The sequence below is a fragment of the Xenia sp. Carnegie-2017 genome, unplaced genomic scaffold, assembly GCF_021976095.1.
Source record: "Xenia sp. Carnegie-2017 unplaced genomic scaffold, XeniaSp_v1 HiC_scaffold_2, whole genome shotgun sequence".
In the NCBI taxonomy this organism is placed as follows: Eukaryota; Metazoa; Cnidaria; class Anthozoa; order Malacalcyonacea; family Xeniidae; genus Xenia; species Xenia sp. Carnegie-2017.
The window spans coordinates 6,774,968-6,801,850 of NW_025813482.1; the positions used below are offsets into that span (position 1 = coordinate 6,774,968).

The window sequence follows — 26,883 nt, forward strand, 5'->3', positions numbered from 1 at the left end:
TTCAGAGAAGTTTCAAAACCGTTCAATTAAAGCATGCGCGCTCAATTTTACAAAATCATGCAATCTTTCTCTCACAGATTTGATCAGGACGCTTGTTTGTAGAATGGTTTGTTGTAGAAATGGAATCAAGACAATCAACTAGTGTAAAACTGGTACGCATGCGTACATACATCTAATACAACATTGGTGTTGGGCTTTCCGGGATGAATTGAATGATGCATTGTTTTCAGGTCTATTGACTGACCTGTGCAACTAATACATGATTATAGTTTTTCAATGAGATTATGATTACATGAAACAATATATCAAGAAAAAAATTTAATCTCGTTAAGTTATGCATATTATAGCATAAAGATGATGAGTTGAACTTTTTGAGCTCATTTGCCATTCAACCCCGATAACATAATAAGCTCGCCTTGTGTAATTAGACGAATAGACCACTTGCATCAGCTGCATGAATCAGTACCAACTTTTCACGAGTTTGAGCTTTGCCAAACAAAAACATGGATACTGTCATACCATTAATGGCAAATTTGCAGTGAATATTTTGAACAATTTGTTCAGAACCCCATTTGATACATGTCATTGTCGTACCAACAATGGAAATTTTGTATTAAACATTTTAACAACTTCTTGAACTTCAGCTAAAACCAACATAAAAATTGTTAATTTTTCGTGCTGAGACTTGCTGAGACCGAGAGTTTACCTCGTGCAAATTATGGGGAATTCTTTTTGGTGTTCATACGACTCTTGGCATGGAGCTTGGAAAATATTTGGGGAAATTCATTATTAGGAAACAAATGTTCAAGGAAACCTTCCATGACAACATACAACAATCTTTTATTCAATTCAGGATATTGAAAGGTGTAAAACACTCTAAAATGTAATAATAAAAAGAAAGCAAATGTAAAAAAATAGTCATTTTCATTTCTCTTTAACAAAGTTCCTAAAATTTGTCCCTTCATATCACTTTAAACTGTCATCACAAATTTTATATGATCAAACTTTATTGTCAAGTCAATTTTTTTGTATTTTGCAAAAAAACCAAAGACTACTTTCATTCTTGAAAAGTGAAAAATATTTTTAAAATAGGAGTAAAAACATTGGCTGTCTTTACAAGTGTTTATTTTACATGACTTAACTATAACTCATTCATTTCAATTAAACTCTATCTTGTACTCCACTCAACGATAAAATTTCAGATCATAAATCAAAAACAAATTAATACCTGAAAACACCATCCCTGCTTACTTCATTTCCAAGAAATCTCTTCAAGTCATCTAAAAATAAAATCAGACAACATGCTTTATCGAGTCGCCTGACATAATTTCAAGTAAATAGCAAGTAACTTTTCTTTGCATTTTAGATAAAATTTGAGTCGAATGTTAAAATTCAAATTGAATGTTACCCGTTGCTTAAACTTAAAATTCATGCAAAATCTGGATGAATTCCAGTCTACAGTTACAAATACATAACAATACAATAATGTCAATACAATGCATATAGTGTGAATCATAAGCAGAAAACGATGGAAAGCATTCACAAATGACCAAGTCGATTTTCTTTTTATAGCAGGATGAGAAATTATTTTCCCTCAGGTCTCAAAAAGAGCACGAGGAGGGATATTTTTCAATCCGAACATACGAACCGACATAAACGGTAAAAAAGTATTTATTTTTTTACCAAGGCAACAATCTTATTGGATAAATGAAATCACGTGAGATAATGTCGGTATTCTACAGATCTATAAAGAAAAATCGTTGCTATAACCTGGAAGGCTACCAAACAACATGGTTTTTGCTGTCACACGAGTGCGTGATTTTACAGATTCAGATCTCTCAGGGTACTCCTCAGCAAGAACACCACCAGGCCAATATGCATCTCTATATGAGTATCAAATTCATAGTTAATTTATAGAAGAATTGACGGAATGAGGTCCGTACATACAACTGACGAATCAGCAAGCGTTAAGAGGATCACGTGACTATGCTTCAATAATTGTTTCATTATTTGAAACAATGAACATGAGTTTCATTAAAGCATTAAAGCTTTTCGCTATTTTATGGACCATCTCTATTCTTTCTAGTTTAGGCTCGGCTTTTGTGCTTTTGTAGCTCTGGAAACCTTTCCCTCAAGGAGACATAACTGGCATTTGATATTGGTGTTGTTTCAACTTCATAATATGAAGTATTAGCACGTAGAAAAAGTCGGATCGTTACATTACAATATTGACTATACACTTAAACACCAATTGACCTTAAGCCTTGACTTATTATTCCACAATTGTCAAGCAACTGGGTAAAAGATTTGCCTTTTATAAAATCACTTCTCATTCTTTCGACATGTGACGTGGTGCACTAAAGCATCGCGACGCTAACCACAGAAAAACCAATTCATGGATTGTTTTAAAGGGCAGCAAAAAAAACCAAACAAATGAGAGAAATTATTTTTTGAATGCACCTGAAAATACGAACATATTCTGCAAGCTGCTCAGTGGAAGTCATCAGTTCTATCGAATCAACAATCTTGCTAAAAAAAATGAAAGGAATGACATATTTTGTCAATCACAACTTATACAAGTCTTGGGATGTAAGAGGCGTGTTTAAACGTTTTATAAAATATATAACTTGACAGTGGGTTTACTGAACTCTTTGGAGAAATTTTTTGTTTAAGAATTGTGAAAAAATACTTACCGATTGATCCGGTCTCCAAATGTTGTCTTTATAATTTGCTTGAGCAAAATAATTATCCTTCTTCTGAGCCACAAATTTCTATAAGAAGAATCAAACAGATCAACAGATCATAGAAATCAAAAGTTAGAGAACAAAACTGGTATGTAAGATTCGAAAAAATGAAATATAAATGGCATTTTTTCATTACAAACCTATGTTTGAGATCAAAAACTTCATCCATCAGTAAGAGAAGAATTCGAAGAGGTATATTGTCATCGTCCTACAAAACAAAGATATAAGTAATATGTATGTCTAAATACATAAATAATGGTCTTGTATGATGGTTTATGCATATGTTGAACAAATCCTTGAATAATGGTTCTTGCGTTCAAGCAGTTCTTGCATGGTACATGTAACGTTGAACTAATGGAATTGTATATTATTGTAAAATCACTATGACTAGTCACATTAGATACTCATGTTTAACTATAATCAAAGGAGTTATAAAACGTACTATAACAAGACCAAATCAACCTAAGAACTTCTTTCATGCGAGATGAAGAGGTTTACAGCTCTGAACTTTGGTGTATAAAAAATTGGGGGAAAAGTCGAACTACAAGTATATACCATGTTTATCGCCAACCACAGTTCTTAGATAATGTTCGTGTTAGACACGTGGAAAAGCTTGTTTGCTTACTTGAGCTCATATAAATAATGCATTTAAAGCAAGATACACACGCGAAGAATTTCTACTTTCTCGAACGGAAAGTAAATCTTGTAAGCACTACATTTCTACAATATATTCATCTTCGTAAGTATAACTACCTCATTATCAAAGTTTGCAGAAATTTTACTATATTCTTCAGAAGAGCGATCCGATTTCACAGCAGACTTACTCTGAGAATTCGAAACAAGAAAATCCAAAAGTCAAACTGTTAGCCAATATGGCAAATTGAATAAGCAAATGAAATCATAGATGGCTTGTTGAACACTATTGCGATATTATATTTCTTACTATAGCCCGAACTTTTTGTAATCCCTTTTGAAAACCTTCTGAAATACCATCAGGAACATTTCGAATGACATTAGAAACATTATGGACGGAAGATCGAAGCGGAGCAGTCTATAAATGATAAACAAATATACTTATGAATGAAAACTATATTTTGAAAAAGCACTTTAAGCTCCAGGTATGGAGACGAGGCTAATGTGTTGAGCGAAATAAATCTCCACACAAGTTGTTATTTTTATTTATATTATATTTCATTAAATCATCTATTATAATTTGAACCTTTCTAGCAAATTGTCCTTTTTCCTGTGTGTATTTTCCAGCTTCCAAAAAGTGGGACACAATTTCGAACATCCCAGGTTTGGAATCAAGAAGCTCTGGTTTTAACAGTCCCTAAAATTTAGAAATAACAACATCAAAAAACAATAAGAACAAAGTCACCCAAAAAAGAAAAAATACATTATACAATGGGAAAAAAGATTGATTATTTTATAAAGCAATACTTCCTAAACAATATCTAACAATCATTGACAATACATATGAAGTAATCCACTTTAAAATTACTTGTAAATAAACGTTTAAATCTTGTTTGCGTCTTTTTAAAAAACTTTTATCTGTATTTCGGAATGATTTTTTTCTTGGCAAATGCAAATCTCCCAAGGACCCATACTATAAAGAAAAATATCACAGGACAATGTTAGTGAATGAAAAACGAAATGAGTATGAAATGAGAAGTCAAGGGACTGATGATATTGCTGTTAATTACCAACATCCTTATCTTTTGCTTTGGTCAAACCTTTTCATGCAAACAGTCAGTCGAAAGTTCTTTCATGTATCAAGCACAATGTTCTCATTTATTCCTACATGTATCAAGCACAATGTTCCCATTTATTCCTGTGTTACAATGTTAAATGTAGAAAGTACATGTTCCTTTCGTGAGTACGATCTAAAAGCAAAATGTTACAACTATGGCCAGTGATGCAAACCTTTTCTATTAGCTTCACATGAAGATCGTCAAAATCACTGTATCTTCGGAGGACCGTCCATAAAACTGTGCCTTGAGTAGTCGCACGATAAACTGTTATTTTATAAATACCGTAAGATTTATTATCCTCGTGACAAACACCTACAAACAGCACAATGTAAACCAGAAAATTATCAATGTGTTGTTTTCTATTCAAAATTTACAGTTGCATAGTTATTTTCTCTTGGCCTTTTCACACTCGTTTTAAGTGAGATGCTAAGGGAAAACCATAATAAATATTTGTAATCGTTCTTACATCAGTTGGATTCTTCCTAATGATCTATAAAACGGGTTTGCGTTCATGACTTTCAAACCAGTTACAAGAATTTCTTTTTAAATCACACAGGAAAATACTTTTTTATGAACACATGCAGTATAGCACAAAAACGCGAAGCATAGTATAAAAAAGATGTTTGGCAGTTGGCACTTCTTTCGGCATACGGCCGGAGAAGCTTCAAAAAAAGGAGACAGAAGAAAAGATGGTGACGTAGGGAAGCAAAAATCGATAACATCACCATTATTCTCACGTCTAGCCCCAGCCTTTCGTCTGCCATATTGGGATGGCAATTATTTACAACAAGGAACCATTTTATATACTGTGTTCACTTGCATGCAACCTGTAGCAGAAATTACATGACATGCTCACACTCTCAGGAGGAAATGTGCGTGAATAGTGTGAACAATTAAATACAAAATTAACACTGCTTCGTGACGTGTCAACGAAGTAAAACTAGAATTTGACGTAGAATTTGTCTTTTTGTAGAAACAAATAGCAAACCAAAAGTCGTTGGTCTAACTTCTCTGAGCAGTCATGATTGACTAAATTCTTTAATACCCCCTCTTATCAACTCATGCACGAAACAATCTAAAAAGGAATATTTGCCAAGGAAAACTGTTTTTGACCAACAAAAAATGAAGAGGAGTTTGTACTTTTCATTGATATCGCAGTTGGCAAATTGATGATCAGGGGCTCTCATCTAGTGTGAATGTGTGAATTTTATCGTTACGACAAACCTGTACGTCATATAACATTGGTAAACCTGTTCGTAATATATCATGAACAAACCTGTTCGTAATATATCATGAACAAACCTGTTCGTAATATAACATTGGCAAACCTGTACGCGATATATTGGCTGTAAGTCGAATTTCCTCATCACGACTCCACAATGAATTTAAACTGTCCACACTTGAATGGCTCTAAAACAAAGTTAAATTCTTATCAGTGATTCATTCATTCATTCATTTTTAATACTTAACAAATGAAGAAAAATGCTGCAACATTGCAAAAGAAGTCCATACTATTTAAAGTCTCATTTATTGTGCTTTCAATCTGACTGTTTTTGAGATGAGTTCTAATAAAAAAGTGCACCACGCACATGTTCGGTTAAAATGGGCTTCCTCGTTTTTAATTCTTTATCATATTTATTATTTTTTCGCTTTGATCCTACCATGTAGTCAGTTTTATTTTTCCTTACAGTCAAGCCTTTAAGCAGCAAAAAAATAATAAACTCCTTCTACCCAAATTTTGCCACAAATTCATGAGTAAAATTACAACTTGAAGTTATGTTTGTACCTTTGGAAACTATGCAAAAAGTCGAATATCCCTCGGGAAATCGACCTCTAAGGTGAACTAATTATGATAAGATCTGTTCTGCTCAATGAAAATTTGAATACAATCATTGCAAAGTCATTGTTACCGTTGAGCTAGCAATCTGAATAAACAACCTAGTTTGGCTCACCAGTAACAACTATGTTGTTCGTACAAACAACTGCTTCAGCTATAACAAATACGTTGTTCATACAAACAACTGGTTCATCTAAAACTACGTTTTTCATTCAGACTGTTGGCTCAGGGCTAACAACTAAGTTGTTAAATATCCAGTTATCCAGTACATTGCCGTTGAGTAAGCAGTCTGAAAGAACAACGTAGTTTTTATCGTGAAGTAAGGAGTCAAAATATTGCCGTTTTTCATTCAGACTGCTGGCTCAGGGTTAACAACTAAGTTGTTAAATAACCAGTACATTACCGCTGAGCAAGCAGTCTGAAAGAACAACGTAGTTTTTATCGTGAAGTAAGGAGACAAAATACTGCCGTTGTAGTAATTTCACATTTAGTAATTCAAGTTTTTTGATGTAGGAAAAATGTTTTAAAATGAACTTATTCAATAAATGATATACCACTGAAGAACCAAAGCCAATAAAATTACAATGTTCCTTACTTACATTTGATCTGGTCAGAGAATCTTGAGATCCTATCGTAAAATATAAATGACAGTTATAAATTAACTAAAAGACGTTTAAAAGAAGTAATGCGTGCTGAAAATAATTGATTTTTTATATTTTTGTTTATGTACTGTTTGAAAGAAGCACCGAAGTTATGTCTCCTAAATGGAAATTTATGACAAAAATTTCCTCACTAGTTTCCTCGAAATTTTCGGGCATGTGCTCCAAGTTTAAACAACTGAATCATTTCCTTGCAACAACAATTCACTATATGTACTTGCATAAAATGTTGGTCAAGTTATATAAAAAGTGATATTAACAGGTAAAACAATTAAACAGTAAAATAGAGACTATGCCGTGGTGACAAATCTAAAGATTCTCCCCTTTTTGGAGATGACGTACACTCTTTCTTGACATTACAAATATCGGTAAATTGTAAATTTTTATTTAGCAGACGTTGACACCTGAGGAGTAGTCTGCCGAAATGCATCGTGTCGTTTAATTTAGAACTATTGGGTTAGTGCTCTTTACTTAAAACAGTTCTTTTAAGAACTATCAACTTATTATATTACTTTTACCATTCACTATGGTATTTGCGATATTTAGAACTATTTTCAGATTTGTCACTACGACAAAGTCTCTAATTTATTAATCTAAAGATTGTGTTAAAAATAGCAATTCCCACGGTGAATGGCCAAAATAACCTAATACTTCGAAAAAGACCTGTCTTGTAAACAAAAAGACACGTTGTATTTTTTTAGTTTTTCTTCACAGTTTTTCATTTCATAACTATTTAGTTGGTGTTTAAGTTGACAGTTCCGTTTAGATAACGGCTATTCACAATGGCAGTTGCTGATTTCGGAACATTTTTTAAAACATTGCACATTTATAAAGTTATAGGTGTCACATGTAATTCGTCATGTTTAGTGAGACTCACCTGGTCGCACTAATGACTCACTATCGTCTAAAAAAAAAGAAAATACATCCTATGTTTAACAAACATTGTGCGTACTACTTGTACGTGAGTAAATAGAACATTATCAATAAAACAATTACCTGTTTACGTAAACATAATTTGAATACACTAGGCATTGAAATAAAAATTGTTTATCTATGGCTTGTTTCAAATAGCTTCTGCCTTTTTGACTTACATAAATCTTTTTCGAAGAAACTATGCTCTGAAAACTTTTTACTTTGTGACTATATAGAAATACCGAACGACTTCATTTTCAAATTTACCGAACGGATTTTCATTTTACGACAGGACGTTTCGACAGTGTCGATGGTGTCGTTAATTCGCGAGGATCAAATCTCTTTTTCACACTCGCATCGACAGTTTTGAGGCTTCACTCAGAGTATGTAAATAACAATATTGAAACAGTTAGGAAAAGGGGTGTTCTATGTGAAATATTATTGAACGTAATCACCCAACATAAACAATATTGAAACAGTTAGGAAAAGGGGTGTTCTATGTGAAATATTATTGAACGTAATCACCCAACATAAACAATATTGAAACAGTTAGGAAAAGGGGGTGTTCTATGTGAAATATGATTGAACGTAATCACCCAACATAAACAATATTGAAACAGTTAGGAAAAGGGGGTGTTCTATGTGAAATATTATTGAACGTAATCACCCAACATAAACAATATTGAAACAGTTAGGAAAAGGGGGATGTTCTATGTGAAATATGATTGAACGTAATCACCCAACATAAACAATATTGAAACAGTTAGGAAAAGGGGGATGTTCTATGTGAAATATGATTGAACGTAATCACCCAACATAAACAATATTGAAACAGTTAGGAAAAGGGGGGGATGTTCTATGTGAAATATTATTGAACGTAATCACCCAACATAAACAATATTGAAACAGTTAGGAAAAGGGGGGGATGTTCTATGTGAAATATTATTGAACGTAATCACCCAACATAAGACTCGAAACATGTCTAAGATTGATGGTGGCTTCTACTAACCTGATTTTTCTTTAAAAAAACCTAAATCAATGAGGCATCTACCACAGAAATGAAAAAATACAAATTTAGAAAACTTGTACTTGTGAAAGTTACAGGACATTCAAAATAAAAGTCTTACTTTATGTAAGTGTGACTTTGAAGAAAGCAGCCATATATTTTTTTTTCTGCTAGTTTATTGAAGGACTATGAAAAATAGAATTGTGATGAAAATTTCAGTAAATATTTCTTCAGTGATATTCAAACGAGAATATAACATTTGTAGAAATCATCGAATCGAAATGACTTTTATAGCTAATGGTGGTTTGTTCAATACTCAAATGTTAAACATAATATGCACAGAACTAAATACTTGATGACGTATAAATAGCCCGGATTTTTGTTTATTCAACTTATCACATCATTGTAATTGTTTTTGTTAAAAGTTGATGCAAATGGACGATCAAAATGAAGACTTGTACGAACCAGTTTCTGTAAAGAGTCAAAGCAATCAGCTGATGGTGCTTGGCTTTTTATCTGCGATAAGGTTTGTTTCACGACTTTTTCGTCAAGATCTACTCTTGGATCCGCCTAAGGAAAAAAATAGCTATTTTTTCGTTTAAAGACAACTACATATACTTATTATGTTTAACACATGCAGTTCGAATCAAAAATCAGAATTATTAATAAACGTATGGAATTGGTTTAGGCAAACTTACGAAGTTGCAACTATTTGAATCAGATTCCAGTCGAATGATTGTTAGTTTTGGTGAATATTTGTTAAATAGCCAGTACATTACCAAAAAACGATATTATTATGTAGCGACATTATCAAAATACAAGACAACATAAATATTTATTATTATTTGCCTTTGGCGAGAGATATTGATCATAAATACAAAGGGCTGCCTCTCGAACTGATTCAACATCTGAGAACCTCTATAGACAGAACACAATCAATTGATCACTGCATTTCCTAGACGTTCGACGCTTGTATTTATAGAAAGTTATTATCTAAACATTTACCAGTTGTCCTAAGCCTTTGCTACGCAATTCTTTTTCAGCATGAATCGATAACTGCTGTTCAGCAGTGACACGGAAACTCTGAAGATATCAATGAAAAACAAACTTATCGACAGAATATACTTCTTACATTGAACCCTTACAATTTTACCTGTTTTTATGCATTAATATATTTCTACATCATTGATATCATTGTCTTAAGCTGATCAAGTGCAGTAAGTGTGATCAAAAATACACTAACCAAATACTCTATACTATACTCTATTGTTACTTGCAATATACGTAGAAAGCTTTATCAATGATTAATGCATTTAATGATATTCAAAAAAGGAAACAAGGAAAAGGAAACCATGAACAATACATACTTCAATTGCTAACCAGAAAAACAATAATTCTTGCCTCCAATCGATCCAATAAATTCTATAGAAGAATATTTTTAGCCAGAATACATCAAATCCACCCCAGATACGAATTTCATATAATTTTCCATGATTATTTTGAGCTCAACTTACCAATAAAATAAGATAAAGCTTTGTTGTTGTCCAAAATACCCTGCAATGGCAAGACTGGGATGTTTTGATCGATAGGGACAAAACGATGTGGTATCTCTGGGTTTTCCTGTGAACAAATTAAATGTGTGTTCAAAAATGGAAACACACAAACCAGCCATTTTTTTTATTTATTTACTTTATTTTTTCAACTATGCAAAGGAAGAATGAAAGTACATGCAAATTACAAAAACCAAGTACAATTTTATGTTTTCTAGCTAATACGAATATGAAGTGGACAGGAAAGTAACTTCTCATAATGTGTTTCTTGTGATTAACAACAATTCAAAAATGTAGTTAAAAAACAAAATTGAAGACAAACTAGAAGAAACTATCAGTATTTACGCACATTTAACTATAAACAACATTAAGAGCTTTTAATTCGTACAAAGACTACATAAAGAGTTCTTAATTCTATATAAGCTTGTAAATTGTGGAATATTTGAAGGTAAAGGTAAGAGAAGTTTAGAAATATAATAATGTCAAGTGTAAGGACCTGGTTGAGTACGGAAATATCCACGTCTCCAGAGTTAAGACTTTCAATTCGAGCTTCACAAATCTTGTTTAAAAACAGCATGCTACTAAGTTGTTGTTGAACAGTCACAGTGGCTTCATCTGAATTAAAATAAAAAAAAACCCCAAAAAAGTTATCTAAATTAAAATTCTTACATAAATAAATCAACAAAGGAGTTAAACAAACGAATTTTTACAAATGAAGCGATGTATATGACTGAAGGAAAGAAAGCAATAACATAGTTATGTTACATAAAATATCTAGAAAGCATGAACCCGACTACGAAAAAGTTAATGTAGTCTGACATGTACGTATCCTTCACACACTAATCGCTGTACCATAACAATAGTAGAAAGTTGCATTTGCACCAAAAAGACAAGAAACTTAAAATACTGAAAACTGTTGTTGCAGACAAAGCTTATGGCTTGAAATGTAGTCGTCTCTCACAACAATACTCCCACAAGATGAACATTATTCTCTAGAAAACCGCGGCAAAAGTGTTCTACAGCCCAAACCTGTTGATTCGGAATCATGAGAACGAAGTTTTACAATTTCTTCACGAACACGAGCCTCGATTTCTTCGAGATCATTAACATCATCAGTGGATCTATAATGAAAATTAATAATTAATAACGATAAGATACACGTCAATTATTTTACATAACGGAACATATATGGACAATAATTAAAACAAATAATAACAATTCTATACCTTATGATTGTGAGAAATGATTCAACGTTGAATGCATTTTCTTGACACTACAATAAAAAAAAACCACTTAAGTGATGCAAAAACCATGCTCAAGACACGCTATGTACTTGAAGATCTATTTCTCAGCTTCTGTAACATCCATTTTGTTACTCACCCACACAATTATTGTTTGATTAATGTAATCCGGATCGCAAACCATCTCAATAGTAGGGAGAAAAACATTACAAGCGATAACTTCCTATAAACAATGTACTTAAATACTAGTTAACTTTTCATTAGTCATTTTAATTACGTAGGTACACAAATGAAACTTGATAAGGATGATCATTGTCAGGTCATCTAGCTAGAAATGATTTCTAAAAATTAAAAAAATATTATTTTATATCTGTGCAGCACGACCATTTAAAATCAACTTAAAGACAGATATTCTTTAATATAGAATTTATTTAAGTTTACATATGCTAAGACACGTGTTTAATATTCAATTTTATTCATGACATAAGCTATGAACGTCGTAAAAAACCCCCCAAAACAAGATAATTTCAGACTTACCCTAAGGAAATAGCGAAAAGGTTTATTATGAAAGTCACCGGCCGGTAACAGAATATAGAGCAATATATCACTGACTGTCCTCAAATATTCTAGGATAAAAAACATGTAGAGACACTGATGTAAAGTTTTGAACTTTTGATGGGTGGGGTGAGTTTTGAAGTGGTAAGTGAGGGGTTTTGACTAGATTCACGCTTTGTAATGTAAATGAGTGTTTACTATAGTTCCACAGTATTGGTACGTAAATGTGCAGTATTGACTACGTAGTTTCATACTTTGGTATGATGGTGAATGATGTTGACTAGTTTCATACTTTGGTATGATGATGAATGATGTTGACTAGTTTCATACTTTAGTATGTTGGTGAATGATGTTGACTAGTTTCATATTTTGGTACATTGGTGAATGGTGTTGACTAGTTTCATACTTTAGTACATTGGTGAATGGTGTTGACTAGTTTCATACTTTGGTACATTGGTGAATGGTGTTGACTAGTTTCATATTTTGGTATGTTGGTGAATGGTGTTAACTAGTTTCATATTTTGGTACATTGGTGAATGGTGTAGACTAGTTTCATACTTTGGTACATTGGTGAATGGTGTTGACTAGTTTCATATTTTGGTATGTTGGTGAATGGTGTTAACTAGTTTCATACTTTAGTATGTTGGTGAATGGTGTTGACTAGTTTCATATTTTGGTACATTGGTGAATGGTGTAGACTAGTTTCATATTTTGGTACATTGGTGAATGGTGTTGACTAGTTTCATATTTTGGTACATTGGTGAATGGTGTTGACTAGTTTCATACTTTGGTACATTGGTGAATGGTGTTGACTAGTTTCATACTTTGGTACATTGGTGAATGGTGTTGACTAGTTTCATACTTCGGTACATTGGTGAATGGTGTTGACTAGTTTCATACTTTGGTACATTGGTGAATGGTGTTGACTAGTTTCATACTTTGGTATGTTGGTGAATGGTGTTGACTAGTTTCATACTTTGGTACATTGGTGAATGGTGTTGACTAGTTTCATACTTTGGTATGTTGGTGAATGGTGTTGACTAGTTTCATACTTCACTTTGAGGTATATTACTAAACATTTGTATCTCAATTGACACCTTTTTCTTTTATTTGATCCAAACAAATATCCTTATGACATGTACTCCGCAGCATTTCATGTTCTTTTTGAAAAAACACAGACTTCATCTGTTGAAGATCTTCAACCTTATCTGGAAAAAATTTTTAGTTTTTAAATGAATGAAATTATTTCGATCAATAAACCGTGAAATAAGAGCTATAGTAAAATGGTTCTTCAAAGTCCTACAAAGCAGGACCGAATCGGTTTGAAATCACCTTTATTATTACCCTCTTCATTAAATTTTTGACATTGTTCTGTAGCTAGACCAAAAAGTTTTAAATGCGCAGCGAAATCATCTACTAGTTTTACAGTCAAAAACGACATCCAATCAACATCTTTTGACCTGAAACAATTCAACAAAGTAAATAAAAATTAAAATTATCTTTTAATGGAAAAAATTCGTTAAACGTATTTCTATCTTCTCAAATATTTTACTGGCTGCAATTCATAATTTAACACAAATTTACAAATAACGTAATTTCACGCAAAATTTGTTTCGTTCCAACAAAAATTTTCGAAAATTTTTTCACCATAACTTAAGTACCAGAATTCAAAACTTTTATGAAAAATTAATGAAAATACTTCTATAGATACAGGTCTATTCTTGAGTAGTGTCATGCAATGCAATTTAGTAATTTACAGTTATTCAAGTTTAACCAGGCTTTGCAGTGTGGGACGTAAATTTTGCGGAACAGTTCATATGAGAAAAACAAACTATTCATAACTTATTGCGATTTTCACGTGACAAATCATTCGTTTCTACTCATCTAGAGCTTCATGCAAAATTATCAGACTAAAGGTCATGCGTACGGAGTACATGTAGTGTAAGTTGTAACTATAGAAACTAGCTACGCTTCACACTAGTTTTACATCAAAAGTATTCGGTAAAGTTTTGTTGTTGTACGAACCTGCTAAATAAAGAAACCAGAACTTTTTGCAAAGTTTGTCGGATATCATACAAAAATTCTTCATGCGTACTGATGTCATTGTACCAATATCGTATATAATCACGAAAAAAATACTCAATCACCTAAAATAAGTATAAAATACTTTCACGACCAAGTCGTAATTTCTAAAAAAAGAAACTATATTAGATTCATTAAAATACTAAAAACAAAGAATGGACAATTTTGACGTTCAATTCTTAGTTTTGAAGTCAATTATACGAATATTTTAGGAGGTATATACAGCAGCTGTTGAGTTTTAAATATCTACTTTATCACGCCAGTGTATGAATTTACGGCTGTAGCTTTTTACTAATAAAATATTTATTTGAATAAATTAATCGTTTACGTCCATAGTACTAAAATCAAATGCATCAATTTTTTTACGTTTATAGTAACGCTACCTTTTGTAATGGTTCATCTATAATACTAGATCCCGTCAAACGCTTGTCCATTTTATAACTTCGAAATTGCTCTTTTTCAACTTTTTGAATTATTGATGGCAGGCCATTTCTAGGTGAACCCAAATCACCTTTCGATGTTCGTGCTAAACAACGTTTGGCCGCTCGTGAACCAACATACCACAAGACAAAGCAAAACCTTCAATGGAAAAACAACCTTCAACAAAAGAACAGCATCGAAATACAGTTTGGTAAATTTGCTTCTGGCCTTCTACAATCATCAACCATAACTTTAAGATGCTAGCTAATTACAGGGTGTATAAAAATACAAAAGGAAATCTAACCTATAGATACCTAAACATTATCAGCTATTCCGCTAAGTGCATATAATTCATAACTTTGTACAAAATCTTTTCCACTTTTGAACATTCCACAAAACGTCTTATAGCAAAACATGTAAAAAAATGCATCCTTGGTAATAGCACAGTGATCAGGCATTGAAATTTAGGTAAAAAAAAATGGCCATAAAAATGGCCAATAGGCAGCTAGCAACCCTTCATCAAGAAGTCAAAGGACAAAGAGATTTTCACCATCTTGGTTGAAATTTAGTTAAATTCAACCAACTTGACATAAAAAACAACAAAACTATTTGTGACGGTCTTCTTTGATACACTGACTGGTTACAAATAAACCTCATAATACAACATTTAAATGTATCATGAAAAAAGTGTGATCACTACTATCAGCTCGTCCTTACCCAACTAGACAGAAAAATATGTTCATAAAATTAGGAAAGACCACCATACTCCAAATGTTCCAATGGTCAAAATGATGACCAAACCAATCCATCCAAGAATCCATAACTATATAAACATAAAATTTCAATACAAGTCAGTTAACACTAAGTCTTTGTTTTTCTTGGTCTCCAGCAGTGTGCGAATTAGTTCAGAAAAAACAATTTTTTTGACAAAAGTGTTTCTTTAGAGGCATAATCAAATCGATATAACGTTAATTATTATATAGCGCTAATTGCTAAATTAATATTTTTAAACGTGAACAAATTCATATGATTTACGACAGTGTTTTTCATTAAGACCGCTGATTTTTGCTCATCGTTTGAAAAAGTGATGTGCAATTGTTTTCATTCTAGCTAAAATGATGTGCAAATTGCACATTGCACACCGTTAATTCGCACACTGGTCTCCAGTATTCAAACTTTATGGTTTAGGTTGCTATGTAGCTACATACAAAAATTTAACATTAACTACACATATAACTTTTATCAAATAGACTTATTTTTATTAAACTAATCCAGAAACTAAGGTTAATGAAAAGGTATGATGGATTAAATTTATTGTTATGAGTTGTAGTAGATGCTGATTGTTGAGTCAAATCCTGAGAAAGACGGACAAGATGTACGATGACAGTGGTATACCAGCATGCAAGTTTGGTTGTGCACATGTAAAAATTGATTGCTTTTACAGTGAGTGTATGCTGAAGTATTTACATAGCACAAGCAAACTTGCAGACTGGCTACATCACTGGAAGATCACAACTGATAAATATGTGGATATGCATTTGTCAACATCAACATCAACAATTCCTTGAAGGATTTCACTACTTTGGAGGACCTACATCTATGAATATGTTATAATACTCCCAGGTTCAAAAATTTACTTCCCTATTACATAATTATCATTTGAATCAAACAATGAATTAATTTTAATTGTTATTAATCAACAGACAAAATCTATTGTCATGAAGGGCTTTAGAAGTTCCATACAATGAAAAATGTGGTTCATAGATAAAAGGATTCCAATGAGTTTATTATCATCTTGCTTCTAGATACAATTGTGGGCAGAAAATTTATTTTTAAATGTTTCAATTGAAATGTATTTAGAGAAAGGTTACTTGTTGTACAAAAAATTGTATAGTGTTAGTGTTAGGAGAATATTTGAACGATAGAAAATCACCATTAACTTTCATGAATTTAGGCAAACTCGTTATTCATAAATTTCTGCAATGTAAAGTTTGCGTTTAAATATGTGTAAAAATCTAGCTAAAATTTTGAACAGTAACAAGGATGAATGAATAATGCAAATATGAAACAAGCAGAAAGTGAATATTTTGGCAATAGATGGTCAAAAATATTTAAATCAAGTTCTTTTTCCTCTTTCAAAATCAAAATTGGTTTTTTGACAGACGACAGGTTAACTGGTTAATTACACAAATTAGGCAAGTAAGGACTAACAAACCTTACCGTGATATCGTTGTCCATAACCATTATCTCATGATTTTCACTAAATCAGAAAATCTTCTTGTTTCAATGAAAATTGGAATCATACTTGCGATCTGCAAGGTGATAGGACACAAACCACTGAAATGAATATAACACAAATCAATGACTTAAACTATAAACTACAAAAGTGTAAGTGTGTCCGCCATACTGTTACGCACAACTTATTTCCATTCACTAAAATGAGCTTCATGTCCTTCATGTGCTATACAAGACAAAAAGAATGAAAAGAAAAGGACAAATCTGTCAATAAACTGAATTTTCAATTAAAAGAAACTTTATCATTGTGAAGTAAATTTAGGCTTTAGGCCTTAAACACGCTTGAAAAGACAACTATATTATCCAGTGTTTGTGCTACTGGCCCCTGGTCTTCATTGAATTACGTTATTTGAATATAGGGATTTACTCTGGAATAATCTCCGTCATCACTGCTGTTCCAACCGTTTTTCGCTAAATTATATCTGGCTATTAGGCGGTAATAGGACCAAGGCGGCACTAAGGCAAACACAAACAAGACAACATTCAAAGATTACATGATACACCATTACTTTCTACAGGCATTGAGAATACTCTTTACTTTCAAATTGCTTGATTTTTTTATTAGTTTGTAAATAGTTTTTAGTTAGTCTTTAGTCAAGGCCATGGTCATGCCAGGTGCGCAAAGTTATAGGTGCTATTTGTAATCTATGTGCTTTGCAAATAATGAATGAATGAATGAACGAACGAACGAACGATCGAGCAAACGAACGAACGAACGATCGAGCAAACGAACGAACGAACGAATGAATAATGAAATCGTATTTTCAGGATTAAAACAAATATTAAAGTTGAATTGCAAAACGGAAAACTATGGAACCACGAGTGTTGCACTGATTATGGAATGTCTCACGACATAGTTCGACACGCTGCCCATTATTGTACGACAAAGAAGGGATCGACCACGGATTCCCAAAACTATTAGAATTGCCTTTTGTTGCTGAGCAACTGAGCAAATTGCCTTTCCTGGTTCTTTGGCATGTTCAAGAAATTCCTTCACATGTCGAACCTAAAAATGGAACTGACATACATGAGAGTGGTGATATCTATGAAAACAAACGAAAGAAAAAATTGATATAGACCGGGCTTTATTTATCTTTACAAATTCTAACAAAAATGTTCAAGTTCTTTCTCAATGATACAATGATACAAGTGACAAAAAACAGTATTTTACCGCAATAGCTTCATAAATTTAATACTCGATTGATTCTTTAACGTTATTTAACAAAGAAATCATTTTATCTGCGTGAAATAAATGTTATAGCTGCTAAATTTTAAAAATGTGTTACTAAAACTTGTACTTTATGATTATTATTTGCTAAATAACCTTAACTTACTTCATATTCTTCACAGATTTTTTTGGACTGCTCCATTACATAATCGGCTCTATCCCAAGAACGTCTAAAAGCCTTTTCAATTTCATCCATATCCCATTTCGCGCTGTTCACTGTGTGAAAGTAGAATTTTTACGAATATTATCTTAAACTTTGAGCTTTTGGCAGAATTACAAAAACCAAAGAAGAGTTGCACTAATAAGGAAATTTTATGGTTTTCGTGGAGAATTAGTCAACAGTTTTTTGGTAGAAACAAGAGTCCCCCACAATTATATAATAAACCTATGCATTTTGTAATTTCAACTTTCCATCTATGAAAGTCTTCTAATCTCGATGACTCGTTGATCAACTTTCCATCTATGAAAGTTTTCTAATCTCGATGATCAACTTTCCATTTATAAAAGTCTTCTAACTCCAAGCTCAATTTCAGTGTCAACATCCAGAGCAGGTCCGTCACAATAAGCCTCATCTAACTCTATAGCGCATCAAATTCAACCGCACTGTCATCAATATATCTTGTAACTTTGCACCAAGAAAATATCTTAATGATAAAATGTCTGTATTTCAGACTTCCTAAAAAATTATTTCGTCTGAAAATGTCATTGGTGATAATAATTATTGTTAACAACGTCGAATAATAAAATAATGTCTGTTAACGTTAATATAAAATTTGATAATAACGTTGCATTCAATAAAAATTTTATTCAAAGTTTTATGTTGGATGTTTGTAGTCTTTATAAAATAAAGATATTTTGTCGAGGTTTCAGTTCAAAATTGTAGGCAAGCACCCCCCTTAACGCCCGTATCGAATGCATTTTTGAAGTCAGCCTTCCCAAATTAACTGAAAAGTTGGTCTCATATATATTGTCCTTATAGGCTACCTTCTTCCCTTGCGTCCTGTGGTATATTACTGGTTTAATTATTAACAACGTACGTTATGTTTCATTTACACTGCGTAATGATAAAAATGAATACAATATTATACAAGCAACCTTCGTCGACCAGGTTTGTGACTCAGTTAAGGCAGATTTCCATTCAGTGCGAATTGTCGCGCGATCGACTTTTTGAGATCACTTTCTTTACAATTGAAAGCTCTGAACCGGAACAGTTTGCCCTGAATGGAAATCAGCCTTAAAAAAACAATTTTTTAATTACTTTGTCAACGTCAGTAAATTTTCTAATTACAAATTGCTTTCGTCTAACAAATAAAAAAAAGGTCTTCACACAACACGGGGTCGTCAGAAGCAAATAATGATAGTGGAAGCTGAATGTCCAAACATGTAACTACGTTTACAGGGAATAGGAAAGAAAATAAGAATGTTAGATTTCATGCAGTGGCGTCACCCCTTAAAATTTTTTTGTGCACCCCACCAAAATGCTCTCCCATTTGAATTTTAAGAAAAAGGCCCAAAAAGGGTCATAAGATGCAGCATTGGTTGCATTGCATTAACGCTTTCTGTGTCGTAAGCCGGGTGGGTGCTGAAGTTTATTATCGCTTAAAATGCAAAACAAAAATATTTCTTTAGAAATTAAGTTGGGGGAGGAAGAACAAGTAAAATAGTGGTATTCCTTGCCATAAATCATATTATACCATTATTTGATTAGAATGAATAATCAATTCCCACAACGTTATAACATGGAGAATGTTTGGCAAATTTTGATGTGCCTCCCACCAAAAACTAGCATTTAGCTTGTGCCACCCTCCCCCACACACACAAAATCCTGGCGACTCCGCTAATTCTAAAACTGAGCAGTTTTGATATATTATTTGTGTAACTGCAACCTGCTCACCTGCGTAACATAAAGTTAAATGTCATCAATCAATATTTAAACTCGAAATATTTTTTTCGCCTCGTTGTGTCATTGGCTCATGAAATTATGATTTAACAACCAATGCATAATTAGCACCTGCAATATCAGTCTATGGCTCGTTTCAAACTTCGTACTTTATATGAGCCGAATGCATTTAAAACAAAAGATGACGAGGAAGTCTATCTCATTTTCTTTAGTCTTTAATGCATTCGGCGCATGTAATGTTCGACGATCATAACAGGCCTATCATTATTAGTCAAGTTGTCGGACATACTCACATGAAGACGCACGGATGACAATATCTGGATTTTCATAACAATGAACCAAACCAACTGTATAAGTTTCCTTGTGTAAAGAACTCAAGTAAACTAAAAAAATAGAATCATGCGTCATTGAGGAGATGCACATGAATGCTCATGATATATTGTCTTTATCTGTCAACATCGTCAAGTCCTTGACAACGTAAGTTTTGACGTTGTAATTTCGATCCACATAAGCCTGCATTTATATTTAAATAAGGTCATATTTTACCAATTTACCTTTACATTGTTAAAGTTAACAACTTTGAGTGTATATACATTGTGTTATACTAATGTTGAACTAAAATGTAGCCTAGCAACTGAAATTACACGCACATTTATTGATCAACAACTATTCTTACATCGCAAAACTCGATCACTATATTCACTTCCATCGATAGCCACTAGCACAAGGGAGCTGGGTTCCCTTCTGGACGCCATTGCTGAGAGTGAATAATGAATTAAATGATAATGAGTATATTTATTATGATTATGCCTCGTCCCCAGGCACGTGCTCATAAAAGTGGATAAAAAAGATTAAATCCATAAGTAATAGTAATCAACAACTCTATGAAAACCAAAATTGATAAAAACGTTTACAAACCCATCTCTCTTAGCGCGCTTACAATGTCGCTGGAGTTATGTTTTATTCGTGAATTTATTCTTCTTATGTACTTTTTATGAGCAAGGGCCCGGGGACGAGGCAGTATTATTTGTACTTTGGTAACTGGCATGAATGACGAATGTTTCATATCTCGGGGTAGCACATGATGTGGAAACAGATGTTCCTGAAAACGCGGTTACTCGGAGACTAGAAACATGGACAAGAAACAAAGTTCTAAAATGAGTCGTCTGTACTTCGTAGAATTGGCGACATCATAATATTTCAATGGTTTACCCTAAAAACTCATCACATACAACCAGTGCTGTAGAACTAAATTTATCAGATGGGGGCTCTTGACGTTTTTGTCAATAGTGCCCTTTAAAATTACCCATTTCAAAGGTAGAAGGAGGGCTCCTCCCCGAGTGCCCACCCCCACTTTACATCACTGCATACAACTTTGGTGAGCCACGTACCTTCTATAAGTACACATGTTGGATATCGTTAGGTTTGATGGGAAGTTTTATCTTATTGTTCAATTATTGGCATCACAAAGCGCTATAAGAAACTGAATATGAAGCCATTGGCGTATATTTTATTGGACAATAGATTGATCATACATTAAAGCACAGAGGATATGAAACATTTATTTTAAAATTAGTTAAATGTATGTGCTTTTTCACGTTTTATAGATGTTTGAAAGGATTAAAATTACATTGCAGTGCAGGCACCTCTCTAAATCCCACAATATTCGAGAGTACCCCATTTGCAGTAATTTCAACTCTGCTATTGTCTTGTTATTCAACTTCTGCACAATCTTGTTATTATGACAAAATAGATCTAAGCACACTTCTGTGCAGAATTGGGAGTAATGAGCAATTGGCCAGATTTTCCAGTAAAGTACAATCTACCAAACATTTCACACTATAGAATAGTTGAGATTACAGAACTAAAAGATGGTTATGGAATCAATTATTTCAATCAGACAATCGTCAGTGTCTCATATAATTAATATCGGGCGTTAATAAAACAACAACAAAAGATAAATTTTGCTGTATTTCTTTAGTAAAAGACTTTTCATTAGTACATATTCAAGATTTCAACATCTTACTTTTAAAGTAATTTTTAAAAAATGCCATGGTTTGACACATGACAATCTTGAATAACAGAGACTTTATGGATCTCTTCTCGTTGCACAATTCAGGTTTTTGGGAGAGATTGAAAGAAAGAAAATGTCTGCATGTTTGAGTCCAATATAATTACACAGAAGACAGTACTTCATGAGAAGCTAACATTCTTAACAACGCTATCTGATTTGACGTGTAAATCAACGCGCGTTACTGGGTCTAAAAAGGCCAAATTCAGCATAATGAAGTAGCATTATATCGAGATAAAGCCAATAAAGAGCCAAATTTAACCAAAATTTCCAGCATGTTCTATTCAATCTCTTGCCCCAAGCATTGTATCGATCAAACAGAAAAAATTCTCACTGATTGGATTGGATGTCAACATAACTAGTTTTTCTATTGACAAGGAATTACACATCACAATGACGTAATAAGGTGCGTTTTCCCATTTCTGGATGCATCCACACGGCAGTATTACGTCATCATCAATGGTCGATTTGGTTTAGTAACAAACATTACAGTCAAAATGAAAAAAACCAAAATGAAGCCAAAGGCCAAACGAAAAAAAAACAAAAGCCAAAAATCAAGTCCCCACTATCATTTATTGAATTCAAAACAAATTGCTCATCTCAAGCAAAGAACAGTTGTAGCAATTATTGTCTAATGTCCGTGCGGATATTACCAAAATTATTGTATTGTACGAGTTTAAATTAATAGTAATATACGTATACATGCTTTAATTCATTGTGATATACGTTCGTATGTTAATGACGCTTTTCAGGTGGAACAACACAAATAGCACAATGAGCATGATGAGCAACGTAATCGCTGACACTTCCAAGAAACGTGCGGCGGACAGCACCTTGACCACGTGACCCTAATACAATCATACGAGCATTCTCATCTTCAGCATTTTTTTACAATTAGCTCTCCTGGTTTTCCACCTTCCTTCACCAACTTGAATTTGATCTGAAACATATTAAAGAGACAAAGTACATAAGAACACTTAGTGAGCACAACCATCAGGTTTATAAGTTTCACAGGACAGTTATAGAAAGTAAAAATGTGTCGTGTGTTACTACAACAAAATTTTGTTAAACTACTGACATTAAGTTTTCAAACCAGTCTTGCATGTTAAAAACATTTTTTGTAGTTCCATAAGAAAAAGTATATAATTTAAAAATACAAACACTATAAATGTATAAATGGAAATGTATAAAATGTTTAAAAAAAATAATGGATGCCAAATACTAGATGTCCAGAGATCTCATCGATATTAAGGGAAAATGGTACCTAACCTAGTTAAAAGAAATATGAAGCAGGCAAAAAAAAATGCTAAACAAATGTGCCTGCATCAAGTAGATGATCATGTTAATCCAAACTAACATAGAACAATATTTTGCTCCACAAGCAATAGAACAACACATACATCTCACACATTTCATTACAACTATCAAAACGATTAATTTTTGCCACTTTACATACATCCTCTCTTTTTTTCAGGACATCACCATAATGGCGAAGTAGAGCCTTAGCCTCTTCATCAACTTTTTTCATTACATCCTGCCATTCTTCATAATATGCAAAACCATCTGTTGAGTGCATAAATAATACATCAAAGTGTGTCATAACAGTAAATAAAGACAAAAAGGTTTAGAAGCCAATTGATTGAATGATTTTCAAAGATTGTAGGGCAAGATGTACACAATTTCTTATTATTTAGTTTTGTTTCTTGTTATTTAAATTATTATTATAATTATTTTAACTCTGAAAACAAACCTGTTAAAAATGTTGTGTTATGAAATCATGAACTCACTAACAATGACTCATGAAAACACTAACAACAAATGCCAGACAATCACATACAAAAACTACTTTTAATTTGGAAATACACATTGAAAATCAGCCTTCAAAATTCATTGTCTTGGATCATTAATAAAAATCAAATTTTTGTACACAAAGAATCAACAGGTAAAATTAGGTTGCAAAGGAAATAGATGTTGAGGATTTGTTTTCATCCACCCTTGAACAAACCTATATCGACTGATGGGTCATTTTGTGATGAGCTGAAACCTGAAGGCTGTACACTCATGCTAAAATCTATAATTTTAACATCAAATTGTCAGTATAGTCATTTCAAACAAATTCAAGCTTGGAAGACTGATTTTCTTTATCATAAATTGGCAACATGAAGGTATAGTTCAACTTACAAGGATATGGAGCTGCAGGAAGAGTAGGCATTTCTTGGGCATGAAATACAATCAAATGGTCACCACTTTTGCAGAGATCACTGAGATAAACTATTGAATAAAATCAAGATTAATGGCAAAAAAACACTTTAATTAACTGATGTGAAAAATAGGATTTTAATTATGAAGGAAGCTAATTGTTATCTCCTTCAGTCGTAGGGAACGCTGACTCCACCCACAGATATGATGCAATTAAGGTACTTTTCATGAGCAGGTTAACAGGAGCAATAAAAAATTACTGCATTAAAAAACCCATTTCATTGTAAAACTATGTATTAATGATACAGATTAAATTTATTTTCAAAACTTGCAAGCTAAAATAACAAATATTAATTTTTCACAGTCAATACGATCGTAAATTATCTTTCATATTGATATTTCAGAGATCATTAAGCAAGTCACTTTAAACTTATTACTAACAAATAATTACTTTTTTATAAATGACCATTGGAATTTCACAAGTACAATAAAGCTAGAAGTAAAAAATATAGCACAAATTTACTTACAATCAAAAGCTCTCTGAGAGTGTTCACTGCCGTCCACAGCAAGTAAAACATTCCTTTCGGCACTCGCTTGTTCGCTCATGATAAAATGTTTGACAAACTACGCTCAACTTCTTACGGTTTCTGCGTTATAACTTATAAGTGATAGGAAAACTACTTATATGAGCTCCAACAAGTTCAATAAACAATCCAATGCAGGAAAAACGTGCAGTTTTTCACGCTTTTGATAGTGCCTCATTAGTCATATGACGTCATCAAGTTTCGATCGAATGTTTTCCCCATAACAAATGACGTAAAATAAGATGTGCAGGCTTTGGTCATGAGACACAGATACAAACCAGAAACAAGTCACATTTCGTGACAGGTATTCATTGAATGACATATGTCATCTCCACTGGCGTTCATATACTTCAATGCAAAAACAAACGATTTCTGCAGATATTTATAACGACCATGTCATTGTACAATTTGCATAGCAGGTAGCTAAATTTGCGGGCTTGCTATGCAAAAGGAGAGCTTCGAATGACTTGATATGTCGTGCTTTTAAACTATTCTTGACTGAACTTGAACTTACAAGAAATGACTTGTCACTCATGAGGGCCGCCATCAAAACGGAAAAACAATGTGTTTTTTTTTGAAAACACACATATTATAAATATTTGGCACCCAAGCAATCGGTTAGCAAGGGCGACACCCTGAACGGTGCTATTTATGACAATACAGATAAGATAATAAAGTAAGTTAAATGTATTTTTTGAACAAGTTGATATGCACTGAATATTTCTCATTGAAAGTCATTCGTGTTCCAGGTAGTAAATTGATAGCCCTATTTTGTATTTTTCGGTTTATACATTGAGAACCAGCTAATATTGTGGTTTATTAACGATTTTTAAGAATATGTTTATGTTGTCCGATTTCGGTGGAGGGGCCACCCGATCCTTGAAGGACCACGAGCAGCCTGCCCGGTTTAAACTTACGTAACTGCTTTGTCATAAATAAAACTATAATCCTTGGATACTGCAAAGGTTCGATCCACTATTGTTTCTTGACGTATAATTTAAGCCAATTTTAAACATTTTTATACGTTTAAAATATATATCTTTACATTATACAACTCTGAGCGTTATACATTCATAGGGAGGGCTTCGTGGCAAAAAAGGGCTATCTACATTCGTTTTGTTTTTTAATGTTGAAATAAATAATCGAGTTCATGAATTTAAAGTATTACGATGATAACCTTTAATAAGGCAACTCATTGTATAGTCAAAATTGAGTCGACTTATGTCATGAAAATTTACATCTCTGGTGCAAGATCTACGATGTTATACAAAGTGGAACGTATTGTTTGAGGGAATATGAAATGGGATTTCTGAGAAAAGCCGAAAAACCATGGTATGAGAAATGTTTGTTGCGAAAATGGAGAAACAGAGAATAGACGTGCGATCTGGTGGGGAGAAGTTGGGATTCAAGGAAACGTTTGTTCATATGACACATGGCAACGTTCTAAGAATATTTTGAAGGTTATTGCTTTGACTTGTTATATAGATAGTTCAGTTTTACTCTGTCAGTCAGTCTTCTATTAAAACGACGATTTTCCCATTATTACAGTTATATTTGCCCATTAAATTTAGCTGCATCAGAATAGAAACTATAGATTTTGTCTACATTGGACTTATCTGAAGCTATAATTTCGAACTTTTGAAATAAACGTTTCTCTTTGAAAAACGCCTCTCAAATAAGCGTTTTATCCCTCAAAGAATTTAAAAAACTTCCCAAGCTTGCAGAGTTTGCTACATACACAAGTTACACTAAATACCATTACTTAATTGGAAAAGGCAACGAAGTCTGTACGATTTATTTGAATTGGTAACTGACCACAGAAACTAACAAGCAGAACTCAATCTTGAAA

General features: G+C 32.9%; 2 protein-coding genes and 1 long non-coding RNA gene across 3 annotated transcripts; 1 reads left to right on the forward strand and 2 right to left on the reverse strand.

Moving 5' to 3' along the window:
- Positions 1 to 303: 303 nt before the first annotated feature.
- On the reverse strand, positions 304 to 17,163 carry LOC124439990 (sorting nexin-13-like). Its single transcript, XM_046990299.1, is given in 33 exon segments — positions 304 to 876; positions 1,229 to 1,280; positions 1,771 to 1,883; positions 2,461 to 2,529; positions 2,694 to 2,771; positions 2,885 to 2,952; positions 3,498 to 3,569; positions 3,688 to 3,795; positions 3,964 to 4,074; positions 4,246 to 4,350; positions 4,668 to 4,807; positions 5,824 to 5,905; positions 6,932 to 6,960; positions 7,869 to 7,895; positions 8,913 to 8,950; positions 9,031 to 9,095; positions 9,375 to 9,479; positions 9,759 to 9,827; positions 9,915 to 9,992; positions 10,277 to 10,299; positions 10,302 to 10,331; positions 10,424 to 10,529; positions 10,956 to 11,074; positions 11,489 to 11,580; positions 11,686 to 11,732; positions 11,840 to 11,923; positions 12,238 to 12,326; positions 13,353 to 13,463; positions 13,588 to 13,715; positions 14,281 to 14,402; positions 14,721 to 14,916; positions 15,475 to 15,580; positions 16,978 to 17,163. Coding segments are annotated over 32 exon segments (2,820 nt in total). The 5' UTR covers positions 15,579 to 15,580; positions 16,978 to 17,163; the 3' UTR covers positions 304 to 716.
- A 371-nt stretch (positions 17,164 to 17,534) lies between these two features.
- On the reverse strand, positions 17,535 to 25,264 carry LOC124440540. Its single transcript, XM_046990936.1, is given in 10 exon segments — positions 17,535 to 18,058; positions 18,387 to 18,496; positions 20,474 to 20,563; positions 20,857 to 21,008; positions 22,988 to 23,133; positions 23,135 to 23,191; positions 23,708 to 23,814; positions 24,257 to 24,322; positions 24,433 to 24,522; positions 24,978 to 25,264. Coding segments are annotated over 10 exon segments (1,095 nt in total). The 5' UTR covers positions 25,057 to 25,264; the 3' UTR covers positions 17,535 to 17,860.
- Positions 25,265 to 25,343: 79 nt separating this feature from the next.
- LOC124439828 lies at positions 25,344 to 26,622 on the forward strand. Its single transcript, XR_006946482.1, has 2 exons — positions 25,344 to 25,710; positions 26,238 to 26,622. It is a non-coding gene; the product is annotated as an uncharacterized LOC124439828 (long non-coding RNA).
- The last annotated feature ends 261 nt before the right edge of the window (positions 26,623 to 26,883 follow it).